The 14363-nt window shown below is 36.7% G+C and overlaps 1 protein-coding gene across 6 annotated transcripts in view; it reads left to right on the plus strand.

The window, feature by feature from the left end:
- rut (rutabaga) overlaps positions 1-14363 on the plus strand; it is a 382895-nt gene that overhangs the window by 297845 nt on the left and 70687 nt on the right. For all 6 annotated transcript variants that reach the window (XM_067783457.1, XM_067783459.1, XM_067783461.1 and 3 more), the window contains exon 6: positions 1025-1293. In XM_067783457.1, the coding sequence (XP_067639558.1) occupies positions 1025-1293 (269 nt within the window). The remainder of the gene's footprint in view (positions 1-1024; positions 1294-14363) is intronic.

Genomic DNA, 14363 nt, shown 5'->3' on the forward strand with positions numbered 1-14363 from the left:
GATGAAATTTGACTCTGAATTTTGACTACTGAAATTTGACTTCTGAGACTTCACTTCTGAATTTTAACCTCTGAACTTTGTATTTCCGAAAAAAGGGTTCTGGCTAATGTTTTCTAAAAAAATGGGGCAAGAGATCTTTTCGAATCGCAGAAATGGTACCCTGTAGTCCGCTCAACCTATGTTTAATGGCGCTATACTGCCATATGACCTGTGCTCAAGCTAACCCAAGGCGTTAAGCCTTGTTGCAGTTGCTAACGTAAATTTTTTGGCCAATCAGTGTTCAAGTGGGATATGCAGAAAAGCTGCAATGTTGCAAGTCAGGGATCCCGTTTTGCTAATCGTCGATAATCTGCAAACGTAAGTTTTGTGTGGCTGCCCTCTAAACATGGACCCCATAGTAAAGTATGGGCTTGACGATTTCCGTAAATAACCAAAAAGACAGTTTGTGCGATAGACTCCTAGCAACCTCTTGCATGCATAAAGCGACACGGAGGCTTTCTTCGCTCTCTCCCTTTCATATGGAGTTTCCACGACAACATAAAAATTTAATATTTTGTGCTGCACTTTTCTTGCAGAGTAGGGAGGGGTACCTCCCAGCTTATGATTTGTTCAATTAGGCTCTTAATATTTCCTAGTAAATAATACTAGATCCGTTTTTCCCCTTTTTGGCGTTTAACCCGAGTCCAGATGCCCAGAAGTATACATTCAGAAGCGCCTGCTCCATCTGATAGCTGACTGTTAGTTGACAGGGAGGAAGGCAGGGGGTTTATTGGTAAAATTTTGGGTAGGGCATTTCAGAAAAAAGTACTAAGGTAGGGTATCCTACAAAGTAAGTCTGATATTGGGTATTTCAAAATAATTCTCTTGTTTTTGAATAAGGAGTGAAAGTCAGACATTCTAGGCATATAAACTAGAGAAAATTTAGTTTTTTGAAAAGCTGTGACACTTAATATATATTTGGAATATATGCACCTTTTTTTAAAACTTAAGTTACCATATTTACTAATTCAAAACATATTTTTAGCTTTTCGCCAACATTGTTATGTTCATCGGTGTTAATGTTGCCGGTTTGGTTGTTAATATTATGATGGAACGTGCCCAACGACGTGCATTCCTAGATACTCGCAATTGTATTGCTGCGCGTTTGGAAATTCAGGATGAAAATGAAAAATTGGAAAGACTTTTGTTGTCGGTTCTACCTCAGCATGTTGCTATGCAAATGAAAAATGATATACTCTCACCAGTTGCTGGACAATTTCACCGTATTTATATACAAAAACATGAGAATGTGAGGTGAGTGCATGTGCGATATAAATATTTATAAGTAAATTTACTAACAAGATATAATTTAAATAAAAACAAGTAAGGAAGGGACTGTCCTCGGCTGTGCTGAAGACTTCATAACTTTCATGAATGGGGCTGAACAATAATCTTATCCCGTTCGTAATCTCAAAATAATCGGATTTATAAGATAAGAAATATATAGTGAACAGGTGTACATACCTAAACGATTTTTAAGATAAATATAAATTAAAAAATGGCAAATACCCCCTTATCTGAACGATCGGTTGTATGAGATATATATTATATATAGCTCCGATCGAAATGATTTTTACAGGAAATCTTCTATGATATATTAGAATATATATCACCAAGTTTCACGTTTTTATATTGGAAACTAAGGGAAAAATGGGTAAAAGTCTCTCTATCTGAACGATCGGTTGTACGGGATAGGTATTGCTCCGATCAAAGAGATTTTTTCAGGAAATCTTCAGTGATATATTAAAATAAATATCACCAAGTTTAACGTTTCTATATTGGAAATTAAGGGAGAAATGGCTAAAAATCTTTCTATCTGAGCGATCGGTTGTATGGGATATAACTATATATAGCTCCGATCAAATTGATTTTTTCAGGATATCTTCTATGATATATTAGAATATATATCACCGAGTTTCACGTTTATACTTTCTTAATTGCGGCAGGAATGACCAAAATCATCTTATCTTAACGATCGGTTGTATGGGAGATATATGTTATAGTGGTCCGATCCTACCGGATCCGACAAATGTCTAATATAATACAAAAATACATCCTTGTGCCAAATTTCATTGAGATATCTCAAAATTTGAGGGACTAGTTTGCGTTCAAACAGACAGACGGACGGACAGACGGACATGGCTATATCAACTCAGTTCGTCGCCCTCATCAATTCGGTATACTTAATGGTGAGTCTATATTTTATATTTCTCAACGTTCACATCGGACCAAAGTTAATATACCGTTTCATGTTCATGAAAGGTATAAAAAAAGATTTACAAATAAGGAAGTGTAAGTTCGGTTGTAGCCAAATATTATATCTCAGCTGTGTGGTATCACATATATATTAGGGATTAATTTAATAAGTAATAACAAGAATATTACCGTAAGAAAGCTGAAATACATACATCTAATACTTACACACACATATGCAAGTATCGTCTTCGGTACAGTGAGAGAAAAACAGCTGATAAAATCAACCGAATTACTGGTCAATTCCACTGATATTTCTGTAAATTATTATCCGTCGCAAATAGCTGTTGAATTAAATCCTCACAAATTGTTGTTCTGAATTAATCGTTGTAATAGTCAAATCAACAAAAGAAAATTCATCAAATATACGCCACAACTCTGTTAAAAAAAATTGCAAATAAAAAATTTGTTTCTAAAGATTTTTATGTTGCTGGATTTTCGGTGGCGTAGCTCGCTATCATCATACCACAGCAAATAGGATAAATATAATAAGAACCGTCCCTCGTTAATTTGTGGCGAGTAACTCTCTGGAAATTGAAAGAATTGATGCCGAATGTTTTCCACGCCGGATGGCGGAAAATCGTTCCAATATACAACATATATAAACATCTTGCCCAAAAAAAAAGTAGCGACTACCTCTCAGTTAACATCGAGTAAATGACTAAAAAAATAACGAGAGACGTCTCTTATTATATTTGTCCTCTCTGACCACGGTAGCCGCCTTGCTCTGGTGTTTTAAGTCACCATCACGGTTACCACTTTGGTCCATTTGGCCCAAAAATGGCCCAATGAAACCCCCTTTGGTCCGCTGGTCTCTTTTTGTCAATTTGGTCCTTTTTAGGCATGTATACACGATTTTGATTTTGTTTTTATTTTTCACAGAGGTAAAAATGCAGAAAGCGTCCTAAAACTTGACTGATTAAGCAGCTTCTTGATTGGCATCGATTTCCATCGTGCCACATATAATATTCAATTTACTTAAATGAACTTCTTCCCACAATTGCTAGCTACATACATATGTGTTGCGCAAATTCAAAAATCATTTAATCATTAAATTTTAGCAGAACAAATGCAACTCCCGCAGCAGGTAATTTAGGCAAAGATACACATAAAAGAGTAACGTGGGATATTATGTATGTTTGTTTAATGGTGTGTTCAGTTTATACTTATATTTAAGAATTCATGAGCTTAACACCGGCTTATAATAATTGAATTTTCAATTATTATGTTTTCTAAGAGAAACTGAAAAGAATGAAACATTTAATGGCATATTGCTATGGAACCATTTCGAAAACCGCCAACGTAATCATCATCAGGCAATTTTGTAATGTTGTCAAAGGTTTCACCGGGATTCGAACCGTGAATCACATGGTGAAACTGCAGTAGCCTTTAACCACTAGGCCATCCTGCTGGTATTTGTTTTCATGCTTAATTCAGTTTTTCTCATTTCTACACTAACAACACAATTAATTAATTTGTGTGCCATGTAGATTTGTTTTTGTAAAGTTCTTCTTCGTTGCGAATAAGAAGCTTCTTATGGACCTCTACGCGTTGGCGATGGCGAGTACCGAAGAAGATTTAATGATGAGCTGTACGAGCTATACGCAGACATCAACATAGGCCAGCGAATTAAAACGCAGCGGCTGCGCTGGCTAGGTCATGTTATGCGAATGAAAGATGATGCTCCGGCCAAGAAAGTGTTTCTATCGGAACCCGCCTATGAAAGCAGAGGTAGAGGGCGGCCCCCACTCCGTTGGAAGGACCAGGTGGAAAACGATTTAAACTCCCTTGGTGTGACCAATTGGCGCCGGTTGGCGGAGCGAAGGAGCGTCTGGCGTTTAGACGGTTAAGCGCCAATTAAGTAAGTAAGTAAGCAGGTTCCACAATATAGTTAAAGAGATGGTTGGTTTCGTGTGGGGACACATTGCAAGCAGGCCATACATTTTGTATATCGGGGTTGATTCTGGATAGGTAAGAGCTTAACCTGTTACAGTACCCGTTGAGCTAGAGTGAGGCGCGTTTCCCTAGGGAGAGTGCGTTTCTCGTCTGCTAGTTTGGGGTATTGTTTTTTAAGTACTGTATTCACGGGGCAATTCCTGGCATAGAGGATCGACGCCTGTCTGTGGATTTCACCGAGGACCTGCTTGTGCTTTTTATCTTCGTACGGCTGTGTTCTCAGGTGCCGTATTTCCTCATAATGCTTATGGAGTTGACCCCTTAAGCCCCTGAGCGGTGTAGGCTCATCAACCATATGTCTGTTGGGATACCCAGGTTTTGTGGGTATTTTACAGAAACTGTTTGGTTAGAATTTCTTTCCTCTACCTAATGGTGAGTATTCTCGCCTCGTTATGTAGATGGTGTTCCGGGGACATAAGAAGACAACCCGTAACGGTTCTGACGGCGGCCTGTATTTTCTTCCAGTGAGTGGTATTTAGGCTTGGCGACCATATCGGGGATGCGTAGCATGCAATCGGCTGGCGAATTGCTTTGTAAGTGTTAATGAGCGTTTCCTTATCTTTACCTCAATACTGCCGGCAAGAGATTTGAGAATTTTATTATGGCTCTGGATTTTCGGTACAATTGCGACCGCATGCTGTCCAAAATGTAGATCCTGATCGAGCGTCACACCCAACATATTGGGGTATAAGACAGTCGGTAGCGTGGTGCCAATGACGTGGATATTCAATATATTCAATATGGAAACTGGAGAGATCAGGGAGGTAGCCGTTTATTCTGTTGCAAAGCTCATCGATCTGTGGGCCTGGGCCTGTGGCCATTATTGTGCAGTCATCGGCGTAGGAAACGATAATAACTCCTTCTAGTGGCAAAGGTAGCTTAGATATGTAGAATTTAAATATAAATGGGGATAGGACACCACCCTGTGGCATCCCTTGTTTAATTATTCTTGGCTTGGATGTTCCGTTCCTGAATTGCACAGATACTTGCCGACCATATGGATAATTTGCGGTCCACCTTTTAAGACTTGGGGGAAGGGAGACCCTTCCAGATCTTGCAGTAACTTGCCATGGTTGACCGTATTAAAAGCTTTTGACAGGTCTAAGGCAAGGAGTACTGTTCTACGGGGGTGGTTTTGATTTAATCCCCAATTTATTTGAGTACTAATAGCATTTAGCGCGTTGGCTGTGCTGTGTAATTTTCGAAAGCCATGCTGATGATTGGCTAGTTGCAAATTTGCATTAAAGTAGGTGAGCAGAATGGGTTCAATTGTCTTGGCTACTGGCGATAGAAGAGATATCGGTCGATAACAGCGGAACCACCCTGGCCATTTTCCATTTTTCGGGGATGACGAAGGTGGATAGGGACAGGATGAAGACATGCGCTAGATAATAATATATTTTTGCTTAGGTTTCTAAGCATCGGTATGGCTATGCCGTCTGGGCCCACTGCTTCAGGTGGCTTAGCATAAACGATGGCATCCTCGACCTCTTTGGCTGTGATGGTAATTGGGGACGCGCTGTATTTATGTTTGTCTGCGCGTCTGTTGGTCCGCCGTCTAACTTTGTCAACCGTAAAATGTATTACATATTGTCGGCAAAAATCGCTCGCGAGTTTGTTCGCATCCTACAGCACTTTATCGCCAAAGGCGATGGAAATTTTGTCGTTGTGCTCAGATGGATTTGAAATAGGTGCAATCTAAATTTTAAACCAAATTTTTTTTGACGTACAAACAAGTTAAAGATTTAGGCTCAAACTTTTAACCGTCTATTTAAATTAGCTTCATTAAATAAAAATGAGTTAAGTTAGTTATTTTTCTGTTTCTTGTTTATTAAATCACAAATCATATTACAGAACATACAATTTCAACCTTATTGATAAATTTTAATCGGAACTTTATTTTAAAAATAATAAGAGAAATTGAAAATTGTTTAAAGGTTAAATTAAATTTTTGTATAGATACCGTCTCCAGTTTTATAAGATAAATTTTTATCGGACCAAGATTCACTTTCTCATGGAACCTTCCATCAGTATTTTATGCCAAAACGCCCCATATCAGTTTAAATTCAATACATTTCGACGTACGCTGAGAGCAATCAATCCTTTTATGAAACTCAGAACTTTTGGATCAGTTGTATTTACAAAAAGTTGCGGATTTTCGTGGACCCCAGCAAGTATTCCCACCGCACAAAGTTTTCCATTCACGACGCCCGGTGCTCCAGAATCGCTATTCCATCCACCTTTAGCACAAATCATATTTTCTTCCATTTTTGTTTTGTAGCAATTCGAACATTCCTCTGGTGTTACTATAGTTACGTCATCTTTTACGAGTTTAAGATAAGGTGAGCTTTGCATTGGGAGAAACCATCCACTAATTTCAATCTTTGTTGATCTTCGCAAAGTGCTATATATTTCACTCCACCTGAATATGTAAAGGGTTTCTCCAGTTCAATTCCAGCTACATCCATATCGTTTTTTCCGCATTCAAAATTATATTGATAATATACCTTTTCCACTTTGCGACGTGGTGCGGAGAAAGTTGCTACATTAGCTGCAACGTCGATTACATTTTTATTTAAACCGATCAGGCATTTGGCAGCTGTGATCACCATTTGCATAGTGACTAATGATCCAGAGCAAAAATATTCTTTTTCTTCCTTAAGTAATGCTACCAAATAACGCCAATCGTCAGTTTGCGAATTTATAGCGTGCAAAACAAAGCTAAGCACGACAACCAGGATCATGAAATAACTGTGGAAATTTATTTTAGGTTCTGAATTTTGCTGCTGCTTATTAAGAACAGTAACTAAAGCAAGTAAAGTTTTGTGGGCGCTATTTATATACGAGTACAGTTCGGAAGCTTGATGACGCTTCCGGGTGCAAGTGCACTGTTAGAAATTTGAGCCTAAATTTTTACCATACATTGGTTTAAATACTTTTTGAAACATTTTACTACTAAATTGGAAACCTCTCAATTTTATATTGTCCGAACTAGATACATATTTCCATTTTAGAACTAGTTGGTTTATTGGAACTGTTCCCGTAGTCCCAAACTAGTGCAACACTGACAGTTTAGTTGTTTTCTTGGCACTATTTCGTTGGTTCTGATAGAAAAGAAATTCTAAATGCAGGCTCTAGTACTATATTATTCCATTTATTGATACTTCCGAGCATGTGGGAAAGTTTGGGAAGAGAAATCATACTCATAGTTGAAGTTACTTAAACCTGGTAGCAGCTTGTTTCTAGATAGTGTAGACTTCTCCATTTTCAAACTAAAACCCAGTTATATGCACTCACTTTCAGGAAGATCCTTATAATATAAACTTAAACAAAATTTGGCTCAAACTTTTTACCGTGTGCCGGCCAAAATCTCAAATTAAAAATCAGTTAAACAAACAGCTTTTGCTCTACCAAATAACAAATTCGAGGTTGTTATGTTTATTCTAGCGAAACGGAATTAGCGCGTATTTGGTAAAATATTTTGCTATTTTTTTTTAAAGCAAAATTTAATTATACTTGATTGCTCTTTTCTATATTTGTACAGTTGAATTGTGGTATTAAGTTCACATAGGTTAAGTGATAGGTGTACTATATGATCTATTTTTAACCCTTTCACGCATATGGGACACCGGTGTGCCAAAAATATTTCCTCGTATACCAAACAGTCTAGCAATATCTTACTAGTTTTTTCTTTATAAGTTACTTAATCTTATCTGAATGTATATATTCGAACCTATTTTCATTCAAAGTGTTTATTATAATAACAAAACGAAAGGTCCCGTCAATTTATTCAATATCAAGGAAAATTACCAGTTGAATTCCTTTTCGAAGTGTCCTTTATATTACGAGTTTAAACTACATAGGGACCCGATTTGTTATTGCATCTGTAATATATCTAAATATAGTTTTAAATTTGTTTAAGCTGAAGTATTTCATTCAAGGACTGGTATAGAAAGCTCTGCAACTTCAGAACTCCCTAGACATTCTTTAGTAATGACAGTAGGCTTTGAATCGGACGACGCTCAAGTTTTCGATATGGAAAATTTAGAAAAATGGAAAAACTTTTATAATTAAAAAATGAATTTGTAGGGAACATCAAAAGCGAACAAGGCGCAAATTCGAAGACAAGTTCGACCTAAATCTTCTCGGAGACAAATTTTTTTTTTAAATTTTTTATGGCTAATGCGTCAAGTATAATGGAAATTATAAATCAGTTAAACAAACAGCCTTTGCTCTACCAAAATAACAAATTCAAAGTTGTTATATATATTCTAGCGAAATGAAATTAGCGCGTATTTGGTAAAATATTTTGTTATTCTTTTTTAAAGCAAAATTTAATTATACTCTATTGATCGTTTCTATATTTTTACATTTGAATTGTGATATTAAGTACACATGGGTTAAGTGATACGTGTACTATATGACCGTATTTTTAACCCTTTCTTGCATATGGGACACCGGTGTCCGAAAAATATTTTCTCGTATACGAAAAAGGCTAGCAATATATTACTAGTTTTTTCTTTATAAGTTACTTAATCTTATCTGAATGTATACATCTGAACCGGCTTTCATTTAAAGTGTTTATTAAGGAAAAGGAAAACTTATGACAATTTATTAAATATCAAAGAAAATTACCAGTGAAATACCATATCGAAGAGTCCTTTATATTACAAGTTTAAACTACATAGGGACCCGATTTCTTATTGGATCTGTAGGATATATAATTAGGGCTTTACATTTTTTTAAGCCGAAGTATTTCACTTAAGGACTGGTACAGAAAGTTTTGCAAATTTAGAACTCCCTATAAATTATTTAGTAATGACATAGTAGGCTTTGATTTAATTATTTCTCAATTGGTGTTTTATAGCATTTTTATACCCAGCTGCACTTGTCCACAGGGTATTATAACTTTGATTGGATATTGGTTGGTTGTACATGTATAAAGGAATCAAGATAAATATAGAATTCCATATACCAAAGTATCGAAAAAAATTTGATTAAGTCATGTCCGTCCGTTAACACGACGATTTGAGCAAATATTGAGATATCTAAACCAAATTCGATATACGGGCTTATCTGGACCCAGTATTTTCATATGTATACCCATGATACAAAAAAGAAGGTAGTTCCACTCAAAATTTTTTGACGTATTTGGGGACTTTTGAAGTTTCATAATGTTTGTTGTTTTGCTAGAAGCGTTGCCATACCGTTACAATTTAAGGCGAAATTGTGGATTTTCGGGATGGAAATTTCCTTCAGTATGAAAACGCAATGGTCGTCTGAGACAATAATAATATGCTTTAGCACGGTTTATCTGCATATATATACTGAAAATGCTGTGAAACATGTTATTTTATTTAGAAAAAAAAATCGATAATGACTCATAAATATGTTTTATATACTTACTTTCATGGCAGCCTGACCCTAAATTTGAAAAAAAAAAATGTATGTTCTCGTATGTGCGGCTTTATGACATTTTTATTCAATAAATTAAATACTTGACAAAGATACCATCAAGTTGTGATTTTTCGCATTTTGTTATTTCCATAGTAAATTTTAGTTTCTTTTAGATGTAAATTTAAATGGCGAAGACGAAAAAGGCGCTCCCTAAAAAAAAACGTTTAACAATTACGTGCAGCTCATGTATAATTAGATTAAAAAGAGTACTTGCTGCCATGTTCATATCAAAATTATAAAATATGGCTGCTTCCAATTTCCACGTAAATACCGCACCATAGCGACCTGAACCTTTCGCGATGGGGGCAAAATTACGTCATTTTTTCGATCAAAAGCACATTCTTCCCGGACATTTGAAATTGTTTTCAAGACTTTTCTCTACATTCATAGTGGACTTGCATTTACTGCGTAGCTCGCTATAAATAAGTATATATATACTTTTCATATTAGAGGCAAGTTCATATATGAGCCGTTTATTTTGAAAGTAGTATAAATCATTTCCAACTCATGGTCTTAAATGCATTGTTATTTCTGAAAGAACGTATATATAGATCGTTCTACTATTATAAATTAATAACAAGAATTTCATCTTTTGGCTATTGGACTATAACATACAGGAAGCGAGCAGAGATACAATCAATCACCCCTGAACTTAAACGACATGAAATGAATTATGCCACTTTCAAAATAAGCGGCTCGTATGACTGTGACATCATATCTAGGGTCAAAATAACACGAGATTTCTAAAAAACGGACAAAGCAGTGCACTCGTAGTATATAAAAATGTTATCATACCCTGTTTGTGTGCTGATAGAGGTATTATATTTCCACTTAACCTTCCATGAGATCCCATTTGTTGTATCGCATGTTGTTGTCTTGTTTTGCCTTGAAATAATAGAGCAAAGGTTAAAATATTTGTATGTATATAATTGAAACTGGTCAAAGACTTACCCTTCCATAAATTCAATATACTCATCTAAATATTCTTCCTGTTCGAAAACTTCGCCACAGTCTTGACTGGAAAAGAATGTACACATTATTTAGTACTTAACATTTCAAACCATAAAGGATTGTTACCTTACCGTTCATTTCGCGGTACTGCACTTTTTAAAAGAACAATTTTATTCCCACTATTACTTATGTCTCTTCCCTTACTTCGCATGCTTCGAGCCATTGTTGTTTTATAAACAGAATTTTTGGTAACTTGAAAAACGAAATATCTTTTTTTGCATTGGTATTTTGTATTTGCGCATTTCCAATGCGCACAGCTCATTTTTTCGCGTTTATTCAAAAAAAAAAAAAACAATTAAAATATATAATATTCAAATCCATCAAAATCACAAAAAACTTTAACTTTTTTCAATCTGGTAACTAGACTTTTATGAAATTGTCACGGTCCCCGCAAAAGTCAAGTGGCTAATGTCACACGAAATGGAGCTACCTCCATTTTTTGTATCATGATGTATACCATGTCCGACCCAAAAATGTTAGCTAAAAATTTTTTAGTAGGTCATGAGAAAAACCTTAAAAATCAAAGTAGAAAAAAAGTAAAAAAAATGAAATTTTGCAGGCTCGAAAATAATTTTTTTGGTTATGCGTAGTGGAACTTTTTTTCCTGAGCCCAAATCCTATCGAAAAATAGATGGCGCGATATCGGTTAATAAATCGACCCAATCTAATATACATACATATATCATTGGAAAGTTTCAAATCTCTTCTTATACGAATCGGAGAGAAACTGAAAATCGGGTAATAACCAACAGAGTTATAGGGTCTAAAGTTACGAAAAATCATTTTTTTACGATTTGAGCGGTGTACGGGGAAAATCTTGTATGAAGTCAATATTAGATCTTCGAGATCTAAATTCTTTAAAAATGGTATGACTTCACAGCTGTTTTAGGGTGTCACACTGTGTTATCATTGAAATGAAATATGAATAAATGAAATAAAATTAAACATCTGAAAAATGTTTAAGCAAATGTGTCTCTCTTTTCTTGCTTTAATCTACTAGTAACATTTTTTTTATCTGAGTAGCAGCCCCTTGCTCAGTTTAGCGAATACCCTTATTGCCAATTTTTGTATTTTCATATGTATCTCAAGTGTCAATAAATGTAGATAAACATAGGTAGTTCGATTTGGGAATATGCCAGCAAATTTAATTGACGCAACCGATTTTAAAAAGCATTTCCTTAATGCAAAAATTCCAAAGTCAAGAGACATGCATCAATCAAAATTCCTTGGAAATATTAAATATAATTTTGTATATTAAAAATAGTATATTTCACTGCATTGCGTTTTGGTTTTACTAAATGTAGGACTTGCATATATAATTAAAATAAGACAAGAAAGCAAAGTATTAACCAGAATGAAGTCAACCAACCAATGTATTTTTATTAGGCCTGGAAACGCTGCGACCTTTGTCCAGATCTATTATGCATGACCTTTCAGCCTAATTTTGTAAGTGAAGGCTTTTGATGTGTCTAAGTACCTCTTCAGGCTTTTTACTAAATATCACATAGGGACTAAGAGTCACACCACCTAGATGGGAGAGTCTCTGCCCTACCATAGCGACGCATACGCAGAGAATGTGAACCGGCGTTTCATCCTCCAGCTCACAGAAGCAACAAATTTGAGTGTTGGATAGACTTAAATTACTTAGAAGATTTCGTATACCACAGTGTCCCGTATGTACCCAGTGAAAGCTTTTAGATCCTCCCTGCTAAGATTAATGAGTTTGGCTGATACTTTCGTTGCCGGAAGTAAAAACAGTTTGGCCTGTCTTTGATCTGCGCAGTCAATCCAGTGACGTCTGAATTGTTTTGTTTCCCACTTACTTATGGTTTCCCTGGTGTGTGCTTTTGTGAGTCCACAAAAGGGCTGTGGACCATAGAATGCAGCACCCTGCTTTGCTGGGTAATCTGCATGTTCATTACTTTCATGTCCCTGATGAATTGCAGCCAACCTAACAAAACTTTGTTTTTGGCTCAAAGGTCATTAAGGATTTCAATGCAGTCATCCATTAGCTTAGATGTAACTGTGTAGGATTGCAAGGCACGCAGGGCCGCCTGGTTGTCCGCCATAATGTATATACTCTTCGAGGAAGAGCCTCAGCGCAGACATTCTGTACCGCAGACTTCTATTGCATGAATTTCTGCCTGAAATACGGTGGGGTAGCGTCCCATTGGTATCGATTTCTTGAAGTTCGGCCCATAGATGCCAACTCCCGCCCTTCACACATCGAATTTCGATCTATCCGTTAACCAGACCTCTAAGTCTGGGTCATTATAAGGATTCCCTGTTTCCAAGTGGATCCTGTCCACAATTACACTTCAAAGTTCCGTCAGATTCTGAGCTTAGGGGACATTACGTCACGCAGTTGTAATGTGGGATTTACTATGAATTTTCTTATTACTTTCATATGCCCTGGCTTCAACGGCGGAATATTTTGAAGTCTTATTGGGCTTAGTGTTGCCTCTTTCCCTACCAGAATAGAGAAGGGAGGTATTCCCACTAAAGCACTAAATGCATCAGCAGGGGACGTTCTCATCGCATCCGTTATGCCAATGCAAACTAGTCGCTTAGTTTTGCTATTGCCGTTCTTTGCGTGGTCTTCTGTCACCAAACTAGGGAAGCATAGGTGAGCATTGGCTGTACAACAGTATTAAATGCCCAGTATACCATTTTTGGAGATATCCCCCATGTTTTGCCTAAGAGTCGAGTACAGGCGAAGAAAGCTCTTGTTGCTTTGTTTAGGATAGCATCCAAATGAGAACTCCACGTGAGGGTTCTATCCAGTGTGACCCCTAGGTATTTTGCCTACATTGAGAATTGTATTTTAGTTCCACCCAGGGATGGTTCTGCGATGTATGCTTCCCTCCTATATTTTCCGTCTATACTTCACAGGATTTAACAATGTAGGTACACCATTTACCTAAAATTGATTCATTTGCAGTCACGTATATTTACCCCATGTCCTCAACATTTCCCTCTTTTCCTTTTCATTTCTGGTAACGGGAAGCTTAAAAGGTTGATACCGCATCTAAATTCTCGGAACCAGCTAGCCAGCTCTCTTTGGTAAATACTATTTGGGAGAGTTCTCCTACGAAAAATGGAAAAGTCCTTAGCACTTAGATCTACGCTTGACTCACTAAAAAAAAACATCCCCCAAACGGGGAACGTGGCGAGCAACCTTCAAAATTCTTCATGGCCAACGAACAATCCTACCCAAGACATAAGGGACTGGACTCAGCGACATTCTAGTGTTCGTATCAAAAATGGATCTACATCGATGTCATTCGGCGAGTGTCTTTATCGCTACAAGAAGAAGAAGAAGATGAGGAAGCAGGAAAGTTTTATTTCTAACATTCCCTGCAAAGCCAATGAGGCTTTGCCAACTGAGCTTAGGCAACACTACCAGGTTCGTAAGTTTTCAGATAAGGCGACCCTTTTTCGTGCCATTTCTTTGACCTAATGATGGGGAAAACTATTCTAGCAGCCGATCTAAACCGCGATAGAACAATCTGTCAGCTTACAAATAAAACAGAATAGTTCTATCCAATAAGTGCTAATTTATGCGTAGCAAGCATTTGAAAAATAAAGTCCTCACACGTGAATAAAAATCACGCTCTACAAGTCGCTTGTACCTGTCCCGAGCTATG

This window comes from Eurosta solidaginis, chromosome 4, assembly GCF_040869045.1.
Source record: "Eurosta solidaginis isolate ZX-2024a chromosome 4, ASM4086904v1, whole genome shotgun sequence".
Taxonomy (NCBI): domain Eukaryota; kingdom Metazoa; phylum Arthropoda; class Insecta; order Diptera; family Tephritidae; genus Eurosta; species Eurosta solidaginis.